Consider the following 21,845-nt stretch of genomic DNA (forward strand, 5'->3'; position numbering starts at 1 on the left):
TACTACATGTAATGTTTCTCAAAGGAGGTGGGTCAAAACATAGATATCAATTCTCTGTAACTATTTACTAAATATCATATTTGGTTTGAGAATATTAAAATGTAGTATGTTATTTTTGAAGGGTTGAGTATTTTGTTATGGCTGTTTTAATTTCTGTAACAGCCATGCGTAAGTTAAAATAAAGAAAAATTAAACAATTTACCCTATCAGCATGCTGTGAGAGATGAAAGCATACCTTACCTGTCTGGGGGTTGGAAGACTATGGAATTTTTTCCTGGGCTTCCTAGTGTGACCTTCACTGTCCTAAGTTGTGAAATGGAGACAACTGTACTCTCAAGGATGGCTGTGAGACATAAATGTCATACTGTGTTCAAAATACTTGAGTTATAACAGGTATCCAATAATGATAGTTATTGGTATCTTTCAACATAGAATTGTCCGAGGTCTAATGATTTTAATGGCACTTGATTATTTATCTAAAGAAAATATGATGTTATTGCAAGTCTACTACATTAATATCTCCATGAATCAAATCAAGTGTTCTGATTTCATCAATGGATATCATCAAGGAAGGCACTGACAATTCAGGATCAGTCAGATACTAAGCTACATTTTATATTTACTAGAATTTTGACTAGTTACTAAAAATGTTCTGTGCTTAACTTGGTCTTACTGAGATATTAAGGCCATAAACACAAAGAAACTATTTTCATTTGAGAGAAACTATTTAAATATTAAATAATTAGCAGATAAGGCCTCAAATTTACTTCAAAAGTCAGAAAACTGCTCTTTCTAATTGCTTCACAGCAAATTTGAGTTCTAGGTGAAATATAAGTGTGAGCTATTAAGTGTCAACATAAAAAAACATTGGATATTTGCTACGCACTTGTTTATTTATCACTGAACTCAATGGCTGTTTCTCAAGACTACTATATACACAGTAGAAATGAAATCTCCAGATACTCTTCGCTGATTTTGGTCTTCTCTCGTGCCCACGCCGCCGTGCTTTTCTCACAAGCTGACATCTACGTGCAGGGTTGGTGGGCGGGTGGGCGGCATTTACTCTCACCCAGTCTCCTTTTTGGCTAGCATCCTTTGAGATGAAAGTTTTTGTGGACTCTCTAATCAAATATTTTGGGTGTGGAACTGCTCCAACTCTGCAGTCTCTTAGAGCCGCACCTGCTCCACTCGGCCACACACACACTATGGCGAGTGAAGAGCGTGCGTGGTGAGTGGACAGAAATTCACATGCTGTGGGAAGTGAAGGGTGCATATGGCCACTCCTGGACTGTCACCACTGTGCTTACTCCCTCTGTGCCTGCCTGTGCAGGGTCGGGCTATTCTCTTCAAGGAGGCTCGCTGCTGTTCCAAGCTCCATCTCAAACAGGAGGCACAAGTCACTTCTGCTTTCTGCTCATTACCTTCAGCTTCCCTTAAACCTAACGTGTTCCAGTTGTTCTGGTTGGGAATCTACAGTGATGCTCCTTCCACCACCTAAACACCTTTACACCTTTCTCCCAATAGCATGGAATTATCTCTTTTTAGGTTGGGAAAACTTTCTTTGGCTTACCATTTCTTTGTCTAAATCTGGTTTTTACAGCATAAACTTCATAATCTAAATCTTTCAGGTCATTGAATTGTGATACTCAAAGTCTAGACTTTTGAAACACAAAGAAAAAAATTTTCTCTCAAACTATTTTTCCTGCTTTGAATTTCACAAATCTTTAAAATCTCAAAAGTCATGGACAACTCATGTTTTTCTGTGAATTTCTTGTATAACATTTTTACCCTGAAGGAACAGATACCAGGGTATAGTTTGAATGAACAACTGCCTGGGATAGAAATAAATTAGCAGGTACAATAAAACAAAACACTTCTTTAATATATCAAAATATCATCTCACCACAAATGGAAGTTTCCTTATACCTTGATCTAGTTGCTTGTTAGCTGTCTGGCCTAAATTATGGTCTAGTTAATGGTTTCTAAGACCAACTGTACAAATGGACAATGGCCAGACCATACAAGACAATGGAACTCTGACTCCTAACCCCTGCAGCAAAAAGTCAGAGAGGATAAACTACCTTTTCTGGCATAATCACCCAGCATGGTTAAGACTGGTCAATGATGCCAGCTTCCCAGTTCCTTACCACCATCACCACCTTCCAACTCAGGACCAAATAGAGAAAGCCAAATATGCTCACACAGGATGCCGTGCTTCTAGGTAGCCCCCCTTCTGGTTAGCCCTTCTCGAGCTTCTCCATGCCACCAACCTCCCATTAGAGCACACCGAAGGCTTTTTTTTTTTCAGTCTAAAGTTTTCCCACCTATAGGTCTACGTTTGAGTCTCTGCCAAGGCAAGTGATGGCGGGTGACTCCCTCACTCTAAACAAGCCATTGTTTGCTCTCATTCGGATGATCTTCATTCATTTCCACAGGCTTACTATACCTAAAGCTGCTATATTCAGACATACACATTGATAGTTGAGCTTAACTTTTATCTATCTATCTATCTATCTAGAGCATAGAGATACTTGGGGTGAATAAATACTGGACTTTTATCTCTGTTTCAATGGACAAACATTATAACTCAAATTGAACTTTTCCTTGAATTTATGGGAGCTGGTATGCTTGTTTTAATGGGTGCCATTGAGATGTTTTTGAAAGTGTATATGAAATCTCATTTTTATTAATAACTATTACATTCTACTAAGTTACTATTAAAAGGAACCCTGAAGTACATTATTTTGAAAATAAAGAACATTTATATTATGTAGGTGGCTATTCCTCATGTGTCAGATTTCCTTACATTGGCATTTAGTCTGTTCATACTGTGAAAATTAACAAAGGAGACATCATCAAAATTGGAGACTGGAGGGCCTGTAGGGGGAGCTCTCACGCCCTACCATCATTGTCAGTTGTTCCAAACAGGGAGAGACTGTGCCTTGCATCTCCAACAAGAGGATGTTTTTCTACTCTAACTCTGGAATGGGAGAAAGGAAGATTTCTCCTTCTCCAGTGAAAGCCCAGCCAATGAGAGACTGTCACAATCTAGCCAATGAAAAGCCACTGCACTTCGAACTCCCAGTTTCCTCCAATGCACCCTTGGTGGATAGACAGCTCCTTCCAACTTGCCCTTTCCTCTATAAAAGAACGTTCTTCTCATTTGCTCTCTGAAGTTGCCTATGGTTTTGCCATAGCTTGCGTGTCCTGAATTGCAATTCTCCACTATTTCTGAATGAACCCATGTTTGCTGGTTATTAAATAGCTTTTATTTTTAAGGTAAACAATATAAACGTTAGGTTATTGTAAAACAGTAAAGATTTTTGGATTTTTGTGCAGTTTTATTTTTAGTTCACTTTAATGGACATTATATGATCTTTTCAAAAATACTTTATTTATTTATTTTTAGAGAGAGGGGATGGGAAGGAGAAAGAGTGGGGGAGAAACATCAATGTGTGGTTGCCTCTCATGTGTTCCCTACTGGGGACTCGGCCTGCAACCCAGGCATGTGCCCTGACTGGGAATCGAACCAGCGACCCTTTGCTTCACAGGCCCGTGCTCAATCCACTGAGCTACACCAGCCAGGGCGGACATTATATGATCTTAACACTCCAAAATATAACTTCCTATTCTCATTTCACAAATGAAGACTAAGGTAAAATAACATGTGCAAGACCTCATGAAAGGATGAAGCCTTTTATCTTCTTGCAAAGAAGCTTAAGCCTGTTTGAAACAACTAGCTGGGGAGCTTCTTATATCTCTGTTACTGAAAGAAGGTCCCTATTCTTCTGAGGAGGTCATGGTCTTCTCTTTGACACCATGGCAAAGGGGGAAAGGATGTTCTTTGAACAGCAAGGCAAGAGGGAAATCCTCACTCAGGAATGCGCCCATCTGGGTTAACTTGGTATTTAATGGCAGAATTCATGACACATACAAATAGTGGAGCCAGGAAGAAACTTAGGCTGTCCCATGCATGGGGGGGTGGGGGGAGGGCAGTTCTTTACAATGTGCACTTGTCCACATTTCTCTTTTTTTTTTTTACATTTAATTCTTGTTCAAGTACAGTTTTATGTCTTGTATTCCCAGCCCTGTCCCCCTCAGTGCTCCCCACCTCACATTTCTCTTAAAATAAAATTCTGATTACCTACCATAGATCACAGGTCCCATACAATCTGGCCTCTGCGTTCCTCGTTCACTGCCTCCTGCCTCTCCTACCACTCTCCTTCTCATGCTCCATACTCCAGACTCTTTCACTTGGTCGTATGCGCTGCGTGAATCCACTCTTCAGCTCCCTTAAAACTCTGACCACAACACTTTTCTCTGGGGTTCCAAGATCTCTGCATGAACAGTTCCTGCTCATCCTTCCTGTTTCAGGTCAAATTTCTCCATATGATGGCCTTTCATTATCATTTTAGCAGACCCCTGACCCCACTCCTGTTTTTATCATGTTCTTCTGTGTCACCTAACTATATCTAAGCTTAGCTTCTTTGTTACTTGTTTGCTTATTTATTGTCCTCTCCAGATTATAAGCTTTGCAATATTTGGGAACTTGTGTGTCATGTTTGCTGCTGGATGCCAAGAACTGCTCCTGGAATATAACAGGCCCTTAATACATGTGTGTGGAATAAATGAATGAATGAATCATGAATTCCAACTGAGAATCTGATGACAGATATGACCCCATTCCTTGGAAAAAATGCTCTGAATGTTTTGTATACAATTTCAGGAGTGGGGTCAGGGGTCAAGCTCACACAGAGACCCTTGGTTAAAACCCCCGCACCACAGCTGTACTGTTTTAAAATCCTGTTTTTGAAATTGATTCTGATTCTTCCTTGAAAATAGACACGAGCATGGAGTTTAAAATTATGTTTTAGGTGGGATATAACAAATCACAGGCCAATCATTGCTCAATGGTTTTGAATAGAATAGATCCCCAATATTTACACTAATTGATCCTAACGACCATATTTCATTGAATGAATATGGCTTCGTGGTATAAATGTTAACTGCTTACCCACATCCAGTTCTCCTCTCCTTTGGGAAACATAGGAGGATCAAACTTCCCAGCTTCCCTAGCCATTGGACAGAGACATAATGGGTCGGAGACAGAAGTGATATTTCTCAGACAGGCTGGTGCACTTCGTTGCTGGTGTGAGATTCTCCAGGGCTCCATCTTCCCCTGAAGTGGTGACCGTGGAAGGACATGGTAGTGTGCAGGCGCAGTGCCAACCCATCCCACAGAAGGCAGTTGATCTCGAGAGTGATTCAGCAGGCTGAGTGCAAGCAGGGACGATGAGCCTTTGCTGTTTTGAGTCCCTGCGATTTCCTGATGATTTGCTCTTCCAGCATAACCCAACATAACCAAACTATACCACTGATTGCAAAGTATACTATCATTTTATATACCACTGAGGGAAAAGAAGCTGTCAGGGATAATTGTAAGAATTCATTATAAGATACATCGCAGGCTTGAAGACGTCAAAGTGTAAAAAATGTGGACCTTAAATTAGGTAACATAACAGACTGTTAAAATGAATTCATTTAAACAGATTAGCAACTTGTCAGAAACTCCAAATCTAAAGTTGGACAGAAAGATGGGTTCAAATCCCAATACTCACTAGTTTGTGACTTAATAATGTAGCTTGTGTAAGCCTTAATTTCCTCGTATGTGAAATGGGGATAAGAGTAAAAGCTGCATCATAGGATTTTGTGAATCTTGACTGAGATAATTCTTATAATGTGTTCAGCACAGTAATTATTCCTCATATTTTAGCCCCATGTTTGGTTAGATCACAAAGCTTGTTCAAGATCAGCATTAATTTCAAACAACATACTATCTCATACTAATCAATCAGCAAGTACTTATTAATTCCTTACCAAGCATGAGGACTGGGCCTCTGAGTTAGGTGTTTTCTGATACATTTTCCAGGTGAATCAGGTCAGAGTAGCCTTGATAAGTAAATGAAGTCACAAAAATACACCTGGAAAGTGTATAAAAGGTCTGTCCTGTACCCATTTTGGTGAGCGGTAGAACGGTAAAAAGAAAATGAAGACCTATTCTATGTCCAGAGGGTATGTGTGTGTGTTGGGGGTTGGGGGCAGTGTGTGTGAGAGAGAGAATGAGTGAACAAGCTGGCGTTTGGGGAGCATAATGGTAAGTCGTAGTAGCGAAGGAGCAGCTCTTCTGAGATACGTATGAGACTGTTCCTCTCCACATAGCGTTACCCTCCTACAGATGTATGGAGTTGTCTAGGGAGCACTAGTGGCCTCGAGGTCCTCCCAGATTCACAAAGCAGCAATGCTTGTTACGGCTGTCTTCATCTATAGTACGTTTGAGGAAGCCTACACTGTGTCACTAACAAGGCAGGGCAATCATTAGTTCTGAAGTTCATTCTAGACTAAAAGTTTCCTCGTGTCTGCTTTATGAACCTCTCATTCTATCACTGGAGACAGGCACTGTGGATTCTAGCATAAGGTTCTCACAACCGTTTTCTGCAGGAGGCGTGCCTGTGAAGGAACAGGTGGCTGATTTACATTGTTATTCTTATTAATGCCTGAACAATTGCAGCCTAAGCACTTTTCTTTAAGGGAAGTATAGCTGCCTCTAAATATAACTCTGGACTACAGTTCACCTTTTCTGTTTATTTTATTCTCAACTAGTGAAACTGTATCTTAGGATTTGGGGTATATAACTTGCTATTTGATATCAGCGAACAACAGTGAATCAATTGTAATCGTTTTGGCACTAAAGGAAATGGAAGGGACTTAAATATGTTTCCAGAAGACAAAAAGCTTCTCTTTGTCTACACTTTACAACATATGTTACAATTTTAGAATATTTAAAAGTCAAAAAAAAGTTTTCTCCCTACTTTTCCTTAAAGACCAAAACAGAGAAAACAAAATAATTCCAACCCATATATTATTTATCAAGTGTTTTGGAGAAATTCAGACTTAAACCCCCCAAAGATTTCCTCTTCTCTCCCCTCTGGCAACAGCATTAGGATGGTATTCCTCTCTGTGAAATAGACCCACTCCCACACCCTTGTACAGGAAGCGGGGAGTAGTGTTAGTGCAAACATATTTGGGTTCCTCTCCGCATCCTTGCTGCGTGGGACGTTCTAGGTGCCTGTGGGCAACAGCAGGCTTTCCAGACCTGGTCAGAAGGCTTGGCCTCACTACCGGTGCATACCTGGGTACGCTCCCAGAAACTACTGGAAAAATCTTGAATAGGGGATGCTTGTGCTACGGGGCGCTCCCTAAGACCTCATCAATCCTACTTTCTTGACTTTTCGACATCCCGGATAACCACCCCAGGATGTTAAACATTTCTCCTGGCAAGAGTTTCGCGCCGACCCCTTGTGGGAGCAGAGCCAGGTTCACCCTGCTCACGCTGGCCTCCCGGCTCGCCTGGGATCCAGCAGGTCTGGCAGAGCGGGGTGAGGCTTCTCCTTGCTTACTCCAGCTAGGGAAGAGAAGAGGTGAGACGAATTACTCGGCTCTCTCGGGTATCCTCCCCAGGACCGGTAATTTGGCATTTACTAACCAAAATAATGCTAAAATGCAAAATAGCCACCGTGGACATGCTCAGCCCTTCCGAGTATGCTCCGAAACATTTCTAACTTGAAGTTTAAGAAACAAAACAATGCCCAAACGCAAACCAGGCATTATAATACGAAGAAGGAGCCTCTTCTGACAGGCCGAACTAAGATTTCAGTGGAAAGCTAACACACATCCTTCACAACGAACTCATTCTATCTTTTCAGTTAAAAAATGTGCAATTTTAAGTTCCCCCACTTCCCAAGAAACCCTGTACAATAATAACAAGCCGTGGAACAATGGACACCCCCATATCGCTTTGTGTCAGGTAATTATTAAGTGCAGCGGCGGAGGACAGCGGAGCCCGAACGTCAGTGTGTCCTCCGCAGCGTGTCTGTGCGTTCGGGGCTGCGTGTCTCTGAAGCCCCATCAAACCGTTCACGCCCATGAGGGACAACCCAGAGAGAGACAAATGCAATCCAAGCTTGGCCCTACGCTTGGACCGAGAGGTCCAAAGGTGGGGCGCGTGAGCGCAGAAAGAGAGAGCAGGGCTTGGGAGAGCAGACACGCTAAGAGAAGAGGAGAGGAAAGCGTGCCATCGGGCACGGTGCATCCGGGGCGTGGTGCGGGCGTCCGGACTGAAGAATACTAGGTTCTACGCGGGACCCTACGCTCCCAAGATCACCCAATTTGGGGGGTTAAACACAGGGCATCGGGACTAGGGTGCGCGCGGGGTCACAGGGTAAAGCTGAGATACGTGTGTGTGAGTGTATGTATGTGTGTGTATGAGTGGGGGGGAGAGGAGGGAGGTGGGGGAGAGACTAGAGGGAAAAGAAGGAAAATAAAAGAAAGAAGGGAAAGGGGGCTCAATGCCCAGATGCTCTCCTTCTAAGGGTTCATTGAGAGGCAACAGCTTTCTTGCAAAGCGCAGCCCTAGTCCGCGCCGCGTGGGGGACCAGCCGAGAAGGGTGCGGGAACCTCTCCACGGGACCTCCAGCCTCCACGTGCCCCGAGGGCGCCCTGAGGTCTCCCTCAGCTGCACACTCTATCCTGGCAGCTGAGGGAAGGTCAGGACTGTGGTTTTATTCCCCTCGGACCCCTGCCCTGCAACTGGAGGCGGCGCGCTCAGTCGGTGGTGCCCGGGGTAGGAAGGTGGCCCGCTAGCGACCTCAGGCCCCCACGCCCTCCCACCAATCAACCTCCTTCTTTCGCCCCCATTCATTTTTCCTCAGCAATTTCTGGGACTGGCCACTCGACCCACAGCACGGAGCTTAGGAGAACGGCTGGGGTCGGAGTAGGCCCGGGGAGTGGGGCGTCATGCAAAGGTGGCAGCCGCGAGGGGCGCCGCGTCCCGCGGGTGTCCGCCGCGGATGAACCAGGCGGCCGCGAGCAGCCCCCGGAGCCGCGCAGCATCGGCGTGCACGGTGACGGTGGAAGCCACGCCCGCTCGAGAGCTGGGGGCCGTCCTAGGCCCCCCACCTCCCCCCTCCCTCACGCCCCCTCCCTGCTCCGGCACCCTCCCCGCCCCCTCCCCTCGCGGCCCGGCCCGCCCCCCGGCTCGGCTCGCGGGAGGCGCTGGGCGCCAGGGCTGGCGCGCTCTCCCGGGCGCACACACACACATCCACGCACGCACGCCCAGAGCAGCTCTCTCCGCGCCCGGCCCTCGCTCCCCTCGCCCATGCAGACGGACAGAGGGACGGAAGATGGCTGACGACTCCACGGGGCCCCGAGGATGCAGCCGGGCGGCGGCGGCGGTGGCCGGAGCGGCAGAAGGAGCGTCGGCAGGGGCAGCGGCGGCAGCGGCGGCGTTGGCGGCGGCGGCGGCGGCAGCGGGAGCTGGAGCGGCGGCGGCGGCATCCCCGAGACTCCGCGAGCTACCTTTCCCTGTGACAGCTGCTGACGTTCTCTGCCGCTAGAAGAGACCCCGCTTCTCCGGCGCCCGCCTGCCACCCCCCCACCAGCCCCAGCCCCGCCAGCACCGCTACCTCCGCCAGCGTTGCCACCATCAGCACCACCTCCACCACCACCACCGCCACCACCACCACCACCACCACCACCACCGCCGCCGGCGGCAGCAGCCATTTCATCTCCACAGAAACCAGACACAAAAACATGGCAGAAATGGAGAAAGAAGGGAGACCTCCGGAAAATAAAAGGAGCAGGAAACCGGCTCACCCAGTGAAAAGGGAGATCAATGAGGAAATGAAGGTATTTTTGGACTTCGGGGCTGGAGAGACACAGCTCTTTCTTCCGCCCGCTCCCCTCGGGCCGTTGTGTAGCTTTGGGGGGTACAGGGGAGCGCTTGTCAGTTTCGGTAGAACGCCCGAAACGCTTCAGCTCCTCCTCCAGGTGCAAAACGGAGGCCAACTCGCGGGCTGCATCCCCGATATTTGCCTTCCTCCAATTTGATGGGGTGAGGGCGGCCGGAGAACCACATACTATTTAACCTTATAAGCTCCAGGTTGGCATGGGCGCATTTCTGGGGGAGGGGACCCGGGGACCCAAGTGGCGGGGGGCTTGGTGAGGGGGCTTTCCCAGTCGGCGGGGTAGTTTTTTTCCGCTTCTTTGGGAGCCAAACCTCAGATCCCTGCAAAGTTAGGAGCTGAGGGGCCGAGGCTCCCCGAGAGCGCTCGATGCCACCCTTCTCCTGGGCTCATCTCCCCGCTACTCGACCCCGAGTCGCCTCAAGCAGCCAGCTGTGGCTGTATAAAGAGGCTGTCAGTGCCAGGGAGAGTCTCGGCCGGGGCGGCGCGGGTCTGGGTACCGTTTGACGGCCGGCTCGCCTCGCCCGCCGGCCCGCCCCGGCCCGCTCCACTCTCGAGGCTGCCTCCGCCTCCCTCTCGCCTTTGCATGCTTCACTTCCCAGCTTAGCAGCCCCGGGCAAGCCCTGATGATAGCTAGCTGTCCCAGGGGCGGCCTTCGCAGAGCGCCTGCCCATTGTTCGGAAAGGCCAGTCCGGAGTCCGCTCCTGCGAGGCCAGCTCCCCGCCAGGCCAGCGGTGGTCCAGAGGCGGGCGCAGCGACCTGGCGCTCCAGCTGCTCTCGTCGGAGCCGCTGCGCGAGAGCACCGCTCAGCCCCGGACCCCTGGTCTCCTCCCCTCCAACCCTGTCTTTTCCGTGAACTTGGGGCTTTTGCCTGGTAAGGGGTTTTATGCTGCTATTTCACCAATCTCTCTTAATTAAAAAAATAATTTTATTTATTATTTTTTCTTTGAGTTACAAACAAGTAGTAGATTGCGGAGGGGGGGGGGGCTTTAGTTTTAATCCTGTATCTGTCTTGGTGTTCTCTGTCTTCTGCGTAGAACCCTCAACACTGCCAACTGACCTGTCAGGTTGATGAAGTTTGTATTGAACACACAAACTCGGTGACAATGGCTTGCAGCTAAGTTGGGTTTATTGCGCTTTGATGTTTTCGTGATTAGAACAAACATATTATAACAGAGAGACTTGTATGCAGCCCATGCTTAGAGAGGGACATCCTCTGTGTATACCGCCAGGAAATTTCCATGCGATCCAAAGTTTGGAATTAGGGTCTTTATTTGTGGATGAGGAACTAACTGCTTGGAAGCCTGAGGTGCAGCATCAGTCTTAGGAGAGTTTAAGGAAGATTTACCTTGGAAATCAATGCCATCTTTGGGATGGAAACCACCATTGATTCCCATGATGGACAGTTGTGACACACACACGCAGAGAGAGAGAGAGAGAGAGAGAAACACACCACTAGGGTGGGGGGTGGAATTCAAACAATGTACAGTGACCGTTTTTTCTCTAGTACCCTTTCTGCTTGTCCTGCATTTCCAGATTACTTTTCCATTTTATTTTAACANGATGGAAACCACCATTGATTCCCATGATGGACAGTTGTGACACACACACGCAGAGAGAGAGAGAGAGAGAGAGAGAGAGAGAGAGAAACACACCACTAGGGTGGGGGGTGGAATTCAAACAATGTACAGTGACCGTTTTTTCTCTAGTCCCTTTCTGCTTGTCCTGCATTTCCAGATTACTTTTCCATTTTATTTTAACATGGGTCTGGAGGAAGAGAAGAGAGGTGAAGCCATCAGGAAATCACTGTGCCCTGGCCCTTTAAACCCCTGCCTAATGTGATCTATATGGATGGCAGCTTTTGAGTTTCATAGGTTCTAGAATTACAAATTAGCTAATTTTAATCAAAACATGTGAAATGTTATCCCGGCTGGATATAAAGGCTGACTGTGCTCCATGCTCGGGGCTCGCGTTGTTGACTTTGGCTGCGGGTGCACGCCGTGGTTTGGGAGATAGTTGTCCTTCTCCAGTATAACAGATGTTTGTCTGAGCTGGCGAGGAGGAAACAAAAACAACATTGTGTGAAGGGAAAAATTACACAATTTTTAGTCAGTGCTACAGGACTCAGTATGGAATTAACCTCCCAGCACAGAGTTTCCTCTTTGAAAATATTATTTTTCTTCTAAATCACCACCTACTATTTGAAGTTTTAATCCCCATCATTTCAGTACCTGGTAGCATTAAATGAGAAGTTCCAGCCAGCAGATAGTTCAAGTTCAATGGCCTGCAGCATGGCATTTTCTCTCGGTTTGGAGCAATGTGTCCGAAACCCCTGGCCGAAATCTTCAATCCTGCCAAAGCACACCGTGTCAGTGAGTCATGAAATCCCATTTCTAGTGGAATTGTTTAGTAGGCATTCCTCTGATTTAATAGCACTAAAAGTACTCATTTTAAAAGTGATTTCTCAAAGACAAAAGGTGGAAGGGTTTTTTTGAACTAATTAAAAATTTTCTGCTTTTAATATTGATAATTAGATCAGTAAAACCCCTCCCCACACCTTATGGTATTATGACCACTCCATCTAAAGAGTAACATAACAAGTTGGTTGCCCTGTATAAAAAAAAAATATGTGCAACAAAATGTCACCAAGAGCACAATGTGGCCTTGTGCAGCTTCATATCGGTGCCGCTGGAGCTGCCTGCCTGTGTTTGCCTTCATCTGAGCGGCTTTCATCTGGACCAGTGTAAACTAAGCCCGGGTAAGTAATCACTGCCCGGCAGAAAGAAAGGAATGTATACAGCTAGCACGGCCTAAGCTGTAAAAACGGAAACTTGAGCCCCCACCTCGGATCACATATCAAGGCTTGAAGGTAGGGGAAATGAAAGGGGGAAAGAGGAGAGAGCGAATGGAAAAGTCAGCCTGGGAAGTGGAGGATCAGGAGGAGGCCCCCCTCAGGGAGATTTGGCTCAGGGATTAGGGAATTTTATCATGGTGTACAGTGACCTACTCAGGTTTCAACACTGGCTGGATCAAGTTGCTTCTCTGCAAGCCGAAAGAAAAAGGACTGGTGTGTATGTGATTTTTTTCCCCTTCGGGTAATAGAAAGGACATTGGTACAAGTGTCTATTTTAAGTACAGCAAATGCAGGGCACTGAGAATGAGCAACAAAATTACCTCCTCGCAGAGACTTCCTTCAAGATTTCCTAATTGAGACAGTCACATATTTATTTTAGAATGGCTGGAAAAGACAAACTGGCTGAGGTTTAGCTGACACCAGTAATGGCATTGGAGATTGTCTTCATGTGGCTGGGAGCTAATGTTGGTTGCTGTTTCACTAGATCAGATATTGAGTTACAGTTTCGTTATCACTGGTTTAATGTACATGCAGTTGTAACAAATTTAAATTTGATACAATAAAATTCTGTGTGTGAGAAGTACATGACTTGGCATAGCTTGCTTATAGCGTGCTTCAGTGACAATATCTTCAAGTAGAAATGTTTGTCTCATTATGACCTTTACAATGTTTATCTTTCTTTCTTCCTTCCTTCATCCTGTTTTTTAAAAATTGATTAAAAAGACTCATTACTGTACATATAATTACTATTTGTTATTTAATTAGTGACCAACAGAGGAAATTTTTAATAATGTGATTTATATTTTGACTGGTTTTGGTTTCTAAAATGAATATTGTGATTGTTTCTACTGTAATGTGTGTTCATTATAGTGTCAACTCACAAGTATCATAATAAATGAATGTTAGGAGGGAATTCTGACATATAGAAGGGTTGATTTGTTCCAGTGGTTCATCCAGAGCACAGTGGATATAATATGAAAACTAACTTGCACTATTGGATGTGTAAATGTGAATAGATGCATACGTGTAAATATGGTTCATTTAAGGGTGTATTTTGTACACAAAGATCTTAGTGAATGTAATTAATGGTTATCAAACAGTAATGCAACTAGAAAAATCTAAACTGTGAGTAAAGATAATGAGTCAGATTTTTATCTTTTAAAACTCACAAAACCAAGATGATTAGATCAAGCACTCTGCCCTGGGAACTTTCTTAAACAAACCATAATTAATGCATTTACAATGTTTGGCCTCTTTATCAATTGCTAAACTACAAGATAATCTGTGTTAAATGTCTAGGGCCTCTTTTGCTGAAGAAGTTTTCTGTCTGTAAATATTCTCAGTAAGTAATTTGTACCTAAAATTATGCTTCAGTCCTGATGTCTACAGTAAGAGTCAGTCACATCTGTTAGAGTTTAGGAGTAAACTCACCACAAGATTTTCTAGTTTGGTTTCTGATGGTCTCCGCTTGGCATTAAAAATGACCTGTGTTAATTGCGTAGACGATACAACAAGTTGCAACGCTGAGCTAGTGAGTGCAGTGAGATAAATAGCTTGGCTTAAAAAAAAAGTAGAGAAATCAGAGTATAGATGAGAAAAGCTGGCATGGGTTGAAATCATTTCATTACTAAAACATGTGTACTTTAAGTTTTGCTGTTGAAACTTCATCCTGATGTCAGATATGGTAAGTCTTGGGAATCTGAAAAGTGGGCTCAGGACCAGAGCCTGCTGTGGCATTCATGAATTGTATCAGACCTCTCCGGCTCAGCAGTGGCCTCAGGTGTGCCACGTGGCAGGACCGGGGACTAATGTCAGTTGAGATATGGCCCCTGCCCCTTGGAAGCTGATAAAAGATGTTCCTGAGCCCACCAGCCTTGCCCTCTGCTTTCCGTTTTGTAGCTGGATGCTCCAGTCCTAAACCCGTAAGAGATAGGTGGTCGTGGAAGGGCACGGAGAGCTATAAATTCTGCTCTGTTCAAACTGGAGCTTCTCTGAAAAGAGACTCCATCTGTGAACCTGTGAGTACGACGTGTGGTGGAGCGAGATTCTCTAAGCCTTATACAACTCGCAGGTTCCAGAGACGAGGAAATGGAAAGGAACCACTCTACTTCCTCCCGAATCTGAAATAAACATTTGAACTAGAAGAAAATGAGTCTGACAGACTCATTCCCTTCTGCGTTTCCTGCCTCTCTGCTTGCCAAGCACTGCTCTGGGAAGCCAAGCCCTACTCTCCTTGTGTGAAAGACAGACTCATAGAAACCAAGAGGCAAGAGTTTTTAAAGGAAAGTAAAAAACAGGGCCTCAAAAAGTGTAAATATCAGTGAGCGCAAGTGGCTGTCTGCAAAGGGAGAGTTCCAGGGAAATAGAGTGGCTTGTTAGGGAACAGAATTTTATATCTTCTAAGGAAGAATCAGTCTCTTCTTATTAAGAATATTTATACTTCTTTTTTTAAAAAAAAATCCATTAGAAGTAGTAGACGGTGGGTCATATAAAAATCTCTGAAGTCTGAACCTTCCTCTTGTGGGAAGGGAAGTCAGCCACACTTGTACTCTCAAGCTAATAAGATTATGGAATATTTTCCTAAAAGAGAAGGGATAGTACAGGATAGAATGAGAAAAAAACTGGAGTACTTTGTTTTTGAAGGTGCCAATCGAAACATGTAAATAGACATGAAAGCATGGGGTGAGTGGGATTTGCTGAATGTGTATTTTAGGGTCTGTAGACTGAGGGGTGGTGACATCTGTTGCATAACCAGAGGGCTGTGAAACTCTGTCCTGCTTTAAGGCCGCTGGCTTTGGCACACACAGGAAAACAATGTAACAAGTCCTGGCGATTTCTAGGGCAGCTCTGCAGCTGGGATAGGACACAGCTGCACACAGCTGCACACCTGCCATGCCTGCCACAATATTAGCCTCAGGGCTGGTAGCCACAATCTCACAGCATTGGTTTGACCTTTTTCGGATATTTGATGTTCTGGCCAAAGATTAAAATGAGGGGACGTAATTGTCTGCCCTGTGTCACAGTAAGATAATACAACAATATAGATTTTATATGCAAAAGCACATGATTGGTTTTATCTGCCAATTATACAACCATACAATTCAGAACGTATCAATATGATATAACAAGACTTTCTCTTCAGGCCCACTCCAGTCTGGAGTTGGATTATAGTGTTATAATGTGTCCTCTGCCCTTAAGTTGAATTCTAACAGTTGTTTTGTAGCTGAGAACAATGTTGCAAAATGACCCAGATGGACTCCAGTGACCATCTTCAAAGGACTGCAAGCTAAAAAGTCATAGTTCAGGTTAAAACAGCAGGGCTCAATGGATAAAGTCTGCATCAAGAATGCAAATCTGACTTCCCTTACTATTTCCTGCATGTGAATGCCCCTCTAGAGGGCTGTCAGTGGGAGTGGCTCGTCCTTAGGATACCGTCTGCACCAGTGAGGTTGGGAACATGGAAGTACTGTGTAATCTGTAAAGGGCTCTTCTAACATTCCTTTCGCACTATTTAAATTTTACCTCCCACCTCCTTGGCAGAACCACAAAATAAAATCTACTTGGTCTGTGTTAGGTGATTGAGACTCAGCCCTCAGCCAGACCTGGGAACAGAGTTAGAAACTGACTTCTAATCAAGTTTAGTGCCTACTTTCTACAAAAGAGACTACTTCTCTTTTGCAGATACCTTCTCCCATCTTCTTTTAAAATCTGTTAGTGAGCCCAATGATACTTGATAGAAACCTACCTCAGAAGTTAGTCGGAACAATAGAGGTGAAAAGGGAGATAACTTATTTTCTAAAAATAACCATAATCTTATTAGCGATAACCTTAACTAGCAAGATATTTTTTTCTGTCTTATAAATGGCTCAGGATTGGGAGTTTCTTTGTCCTGTGAAAGTGTCTCTCACATGCTCCACTTTTGTGGATGACATGTGTCAGAACAAAGTGGACATAACTGACAGACCTTCTTTGTTGGCCTTCATACTGTGAATATGGCTGACCCAGCTCTCTGTGAGAAGACTGTGTGTGAGTTAGCTTTTGATTAAAACTATTTTTTTATTTTTACAAAAATAATACGGGCATGACAGAAGTGGTAGAATCCGCAATGCAAATAAACAAAAAGTAAAACAAAGCCTGCGATTTTTCTACTCAGACACACTATCAACACTGTGATGTATGTCTTTTCATGCCCTTTTCTGTGTATGAGATACAGTTTAAAAAATGGTTTTAGGGTATACCGACCTTCCTTTTAAAGCTTAATATGTTGTTAATAGGTTTTATGACAGTAAACATTTATCTACAGCATATATTTTAGTATAAAATAGTATTCCATGTTAGTCATTCCGTGACTAAGCTGTAATTTATTTAACCAGATTTTTGTTGTTTGGCATTAAAGTATGTTTCTAAGAAAAATAACACTGAAATAAATGTTCTTAAACATTGCATATTTTTATGCTATTTCCTTAGACTAGCTTTTATGTCTAGAAATAATATTGCTGAATCAAGGGGTATGTACATTTTCAAGGCTTTTAATGCATAGAATCAAATTACCTTTTCTAACCATTATATCAACTTAAATTCTCAATACTAGGAGAGTGTCATTAACATTGGATGTTACAAGTTTTTAATGTGCAAATATTTATTTTTAGAATCACTTTTTAAAATTTTTGTTAGATCATTGTATTTATATGTTTTCAATATTTGAAACATTCAAATGGATTGGCATGTTTCTTGAGTAAATTCTAACTTCTAGGCATTGTGCTAGGTGAGGCATAAAATGAAATAAGTTTCTACCCTCAAGTAAGGTAACGGTGTATTTGAGAGTGAAAATGGAAATAATGTTTATGGCGAGAAAGAGGATATGCCTCTTCCTTCATTTTAATAAGTCATTGGGAATCCTGTGAAAGGTTTCTCTTTTTGTAATTTGCTTTATTGTTATTAATTACCAAAAGCTTTCTGCTCTCTTGGGTGGGATACAAGTTGAAAACACATTGGCCTTCAGTTAAGCCAGGCCTGGGATGAGAGAAATCAGTGATACCTATCTATATTTTAAAATGTTTGTTGCTTTGAAAATAATCATCGTTAATCCTTTTTGAAGACTTTGAAACACTTGGGTTTCAGAGGTATTTTGAGAATTTGTGATAATTGTTATTTCGAAGCACCTTGAAGCCAAGGCTTCATTGGTAAAATGTTCAACTAGAAACCATGAGATTGAACGTAGACCTTTGTAGGGCGCTCCCAGCTCAGTAAGGGCAGCGTCTGGTGGGTGTCCTGGGAACTCCATTCCATGGAAATAAACTTGGCCAGTCCAGAAAGGAGTGGGGAAAGAGTACAATTTCCTGCCTTTCCACCATCTTTCTGAGACTTATTTTTAACTGCAGGAAGAGATGGTCATTTCAGACTGTTAGGATTGACTTCTTTCCTTAGGATCCCTGGAGGTAAAAGAGGCGGATTGGGAAGGGCAGGAAGAGGTCTGGGGGTAACGTATTAGATGTGTAAAGCAATTAGAGTTAGATGTGATGTCAAAAAATTGGCAGATGACGAGGTTAAATTTTAGTTGTACATTTGAGCACCCCCATGTCAACAATACAAATAATTAAGGTGAGTAGAGCCCACTGATCAAATCTGAAAGAAAGCCAAGGTTTTAACACAGGTAAACATGCCCTTGTTGGAAAGCTCTTCACACGTGATACTGACATCTGATGGTGTGTATGGTTTCTTCGCATCTCTGACTGGTCCAAGGAGGTAGCTTTCTTGGAATTGCTGACGCATTGGACCTTACAGAATCTAAAACAGGAAGAGGCCTGGTCTGAGACGTGTATTTTCACTTTGACTTCACTGGGTGTTCTTTCATGCCTGTCATTCACCTTCTGGATGCTTTCATTTCTGTTGTAAAATGAGGGTGTTACATAGGTTCCCCAAAAGTTTATTGTGGAAATCGAATAACCTAATTCGTAGGGTTATGGAAAGGAACAGGCGAGTTAAAGGTTGTGGAAACACTATAAAGTGCTATAAGAGCGTTAGACATTATCATTGTAATTATAGTGACCTATTTTCCAAACCCAAATTGGACCACATGGTATGAGAGAAGATTTTTGTGCCACTTCCAAGGGCGAGAGGCAGTCTGCAAAATGTGATTCAGATGCCAGAATATTGAAGTTTCTGGCACATTTTGAAGGTTTATGGAGCAATGATAAAATATTTGAAATAGTGGCTGTTTAGTAAAATTTATGATGTGTGATCACTATAATTATGATATTTCTTTGCAAAAGGTATTTTATTTCTCATATAAGTAGAAATTCTTTGGTTTCACAAAATCTCTGAGCTTGGAAGGACTTTCACAGGCTGTACAGCAGTTTCCCAGTCTGAGTCTCCAGGACAAATGGTGGGTGCAGATTTGGGGGGAAGCAGAGTTTATAGCCTCCCCTAGTATAATATCTTGTCTTATTATTGAACATCCTTACCTCCGAATCTCTCTGTGTGTTGACTCTTGTCACCTTTATTTCTTTACCTTTTTAAAAAACATAAGTGATGTAAACTTATGCAGGAGAAGAATAATTCTTTTAATAGAAAAATTTTCAAAGGATAATAGTATAAAAAATGTTGAAAAAATTACTGTTGGATTTCTCTATCAGAAGGACTTAGAATATATTATTTCTTGGATGATGACTGCAGAAGTATATTTCATTTCCTTTGAGTTAGTGCCATAATGAGTCCATATGATATATGGCATCAAATTCTACCTAGAAATTAAAAAATGTAAGCTATTTATTGACGGGGGTCCTTTGCTCTCTTAATACAGGAGTGTGTAAGTCAGAGGTAAAACTCTATTTCTTGGACTTACACTGTAAGAAACTTTGGTGTTTGTTTTCTCTTTCTTTCATCTTGTTCCTCCCTTCATGAAAGGTTTGAGATTTATAGCTTGTGGTTTTATAAACCTTTGGTTTCTACTTTTGCAGTCATGTATTAAAACATTAAGGAGTTTATTCTGTTGTCAATGACAAGAAAGGGAAAGTTTTGGAGTTTATATTCGCTGACATTTATAGTAACTCGAAAATCGTGGAATAGATCAAGTTCATATTGATTGTTCCATGAAACATCTTAAATTTTCAGCACAAACTGTAAACTCACTGAAGCAGTTAAGATGCCTAAATAATATGAATTTGGTGTTAATAATCCAGCTGATGTTTCAGTTTTGATCCAGATGTGTGAAACTTCTGGATGCCATCCCTGGGATTGGTTCTGAAAGACTGCATGGATTTGCAGCTAGACTAGAACAAACAAATCTACATGCTGGCTGGGAGGTTGTTCCATGAATTATGCATCTGTAGCTTTTGTGTCTCTTCAGGGGTTAGACAGAACTGGAGAGAGAGGTGCCCAGATACAAATGGCTTAGAAAATTGGATATGGTGGCTGGGAGTTACTAGGCACGAGATTTTCTGCCTTGGTACGGCTATCTAAGAGTTTGGGGCAAACAGCACACAGAACAATAGGAAGGATTGAATTTGGCTTTTAACACTGTTGACATTGGGCTTTTTGTTTGTTTGTTTGTTTTGGATGCAAGGTGTAATCCTTATCCTTGAAGATTTCTGCTGCCAGACCACTGATGGAGGACCTCGATTTGTGTGTGTAGGGATTGCCATTTTCCAGCCCTGGCACTGAGCTCAGTGAAAGAAATTAGGTGTTAGGGGAGGCTGATGCCTCATTGAAGGGATCTCTTTTGATTGAGTAGGGCAGCATTTAGCTGAGTCCTCCTCAGTGGTATTCTGGAAGTTGCTGAGCTTATTGTACATATTGATCATATCATCTTTGTGCATTCATGGCAAGAATGTCTATTTAATGTGGACATGACCAGCCATTGGACAGAATAAATGCCTCACTAGAGCTTGCTGTGGATGACGGTTGGCCTTGTGGATGGTCACACTGAGTCAGTGTGGCTAGATTTTTAAAAAATTGCTTGTGCACTGTACCAGCACAGAGAGACCCAGCTGGAGCTCTAAGCTTACGTGGGCACTAAAGCCAAAAATCTAGCATCCTGTGGGTGGTTTGAAATGCCAGGTTTGTTTTTTTGTGTGGAGTCAGTAGAGTAATATCTTAAAAAATAATGCAAACCCCGCTGATATCTGAAGTTGTGAAATTTAAGAGAACATGGAACTCACATGTTGAGGCTGTGAGCACTCTGGTTTAACGAGGGTCCTTTGTTTCAGGTGTATAAATGATACATCCCAGTGTAATTCAGAAATGACAGCTTCTAACAAGAATGAGAAAAGATTCTTTGAGCCACAGAGAAAGTTAAAATATGTAGTTTTTCTAGCTCAGTCTAGCGGGCTCAGGCTGCCTTGCTAGATAGAGATGTTTTTAAAAATTCATTCGACAAACATTTATTAAGCTCTTACTTTGTAGAGCTCTTCCTTTTTATTTAAAAGTAAGTTCTTCCTTTTTATTTAATTTTTTCCCCAGCTTTATGGAACTATAATTGACACATAACTCTGTGACTTTAAAGTGTACATGGGATTGATTTGGTACATTTATATATTATAAAATTATTACCACCACAGCAATAGCTACTTTCTCCATTCTGTCACATAGTTACCTTTTTTTTGTGACCAGAATATACCAGAATATGTAAGATTGACTTCCTGAGCAATATTTAAATATGTGATACAGTCTTATTAGCTATAATCACCATGCTGTATATTAGATCCCCAAACTTTTTAATCTTGTAACTGGAAATTAGTACCCATTAACCAATATTTTTCTGTCTCCCTGGTAACCATCACTTTTCTCTCTATTTTTTTCAGATAGAGATGCTTTAAGGCACATGCAAACACTAAGATCATTAGCAAACACAGTCGTACATCTTGCTTCCAGATGTAGCAGTTGATAAGTTCATAATATGTCGTCACCTGATATTAAGGCTTTAAATTTGTCCAAGTATATTCATTAGTTTCACAGCTTGATACTTATAATAACAACAACAACACCTTACACTTAGATACAGATTTATAGTTTAGAAAGTGCTTTCATACGGTATCCAAAATCTACGATGACTAGTAACTTTAAAGTTGCTTAGTACTTTTATATTATGTGTCAGAAGACAATCACAGTGTCTGTTGATTTCATAAAGAATCTGTTACTAACAAAATTTACAAAGTAAATTATATATTAATTTTTAAAGAATACTCTTGTGA

The 21,845-nt window shown here is 42.9% G+C and overlaps 1 protein-coding gene across 3 annotated transcripts in view; it reads left to right on the forward strand.

Moving 5' to 3' along the window:
* Positions 1-9,094: 9,094 nt before the first annotated feature.
* SOBP (sine oculis binding protein homolog) overlaps positions 9,095-21,845 on the forward strand; it is a 157,188-nt gene continuing 144,437 nt past the window's right edge. For 2 of the 3 annotated variants that reach the window (XM_037064979.1, XM_037064980.1), the window contains exon 1: positions 9,095-9,744. In XM_037064979.1, coding sequence (XP_036920874.1) covers positions 9,649-9,744 — 96 coding nt within the window. In that variant the 5' untranslated portion in view covers positions 9,095-9,648. Of the gene's footprint in view, positions 9,745-12,481; positions 12,559-21,845 lie in introns of those variants that run through there. The other variant, XM_037064981.1, reaches the window with a different exon arrangement.

The sequence above is a fragment of the Sturnira hondurensis genome, unplaced genomic scaffold (genome assembly GCF_014824575.4).
Source record: "Sturnira hondurensis isolate 20B ecotype Veracruz unplaced genomic scaffold, ASM1482457v3 Scaffold0015596, whole genome shotgun sequence".
Lineage (NCBI taxonomy): Eukaryota > Metazoa > Chordata > Mammalia > Chiroptera > Phyllostomidae > Sturnira > Sturnira hondurensis.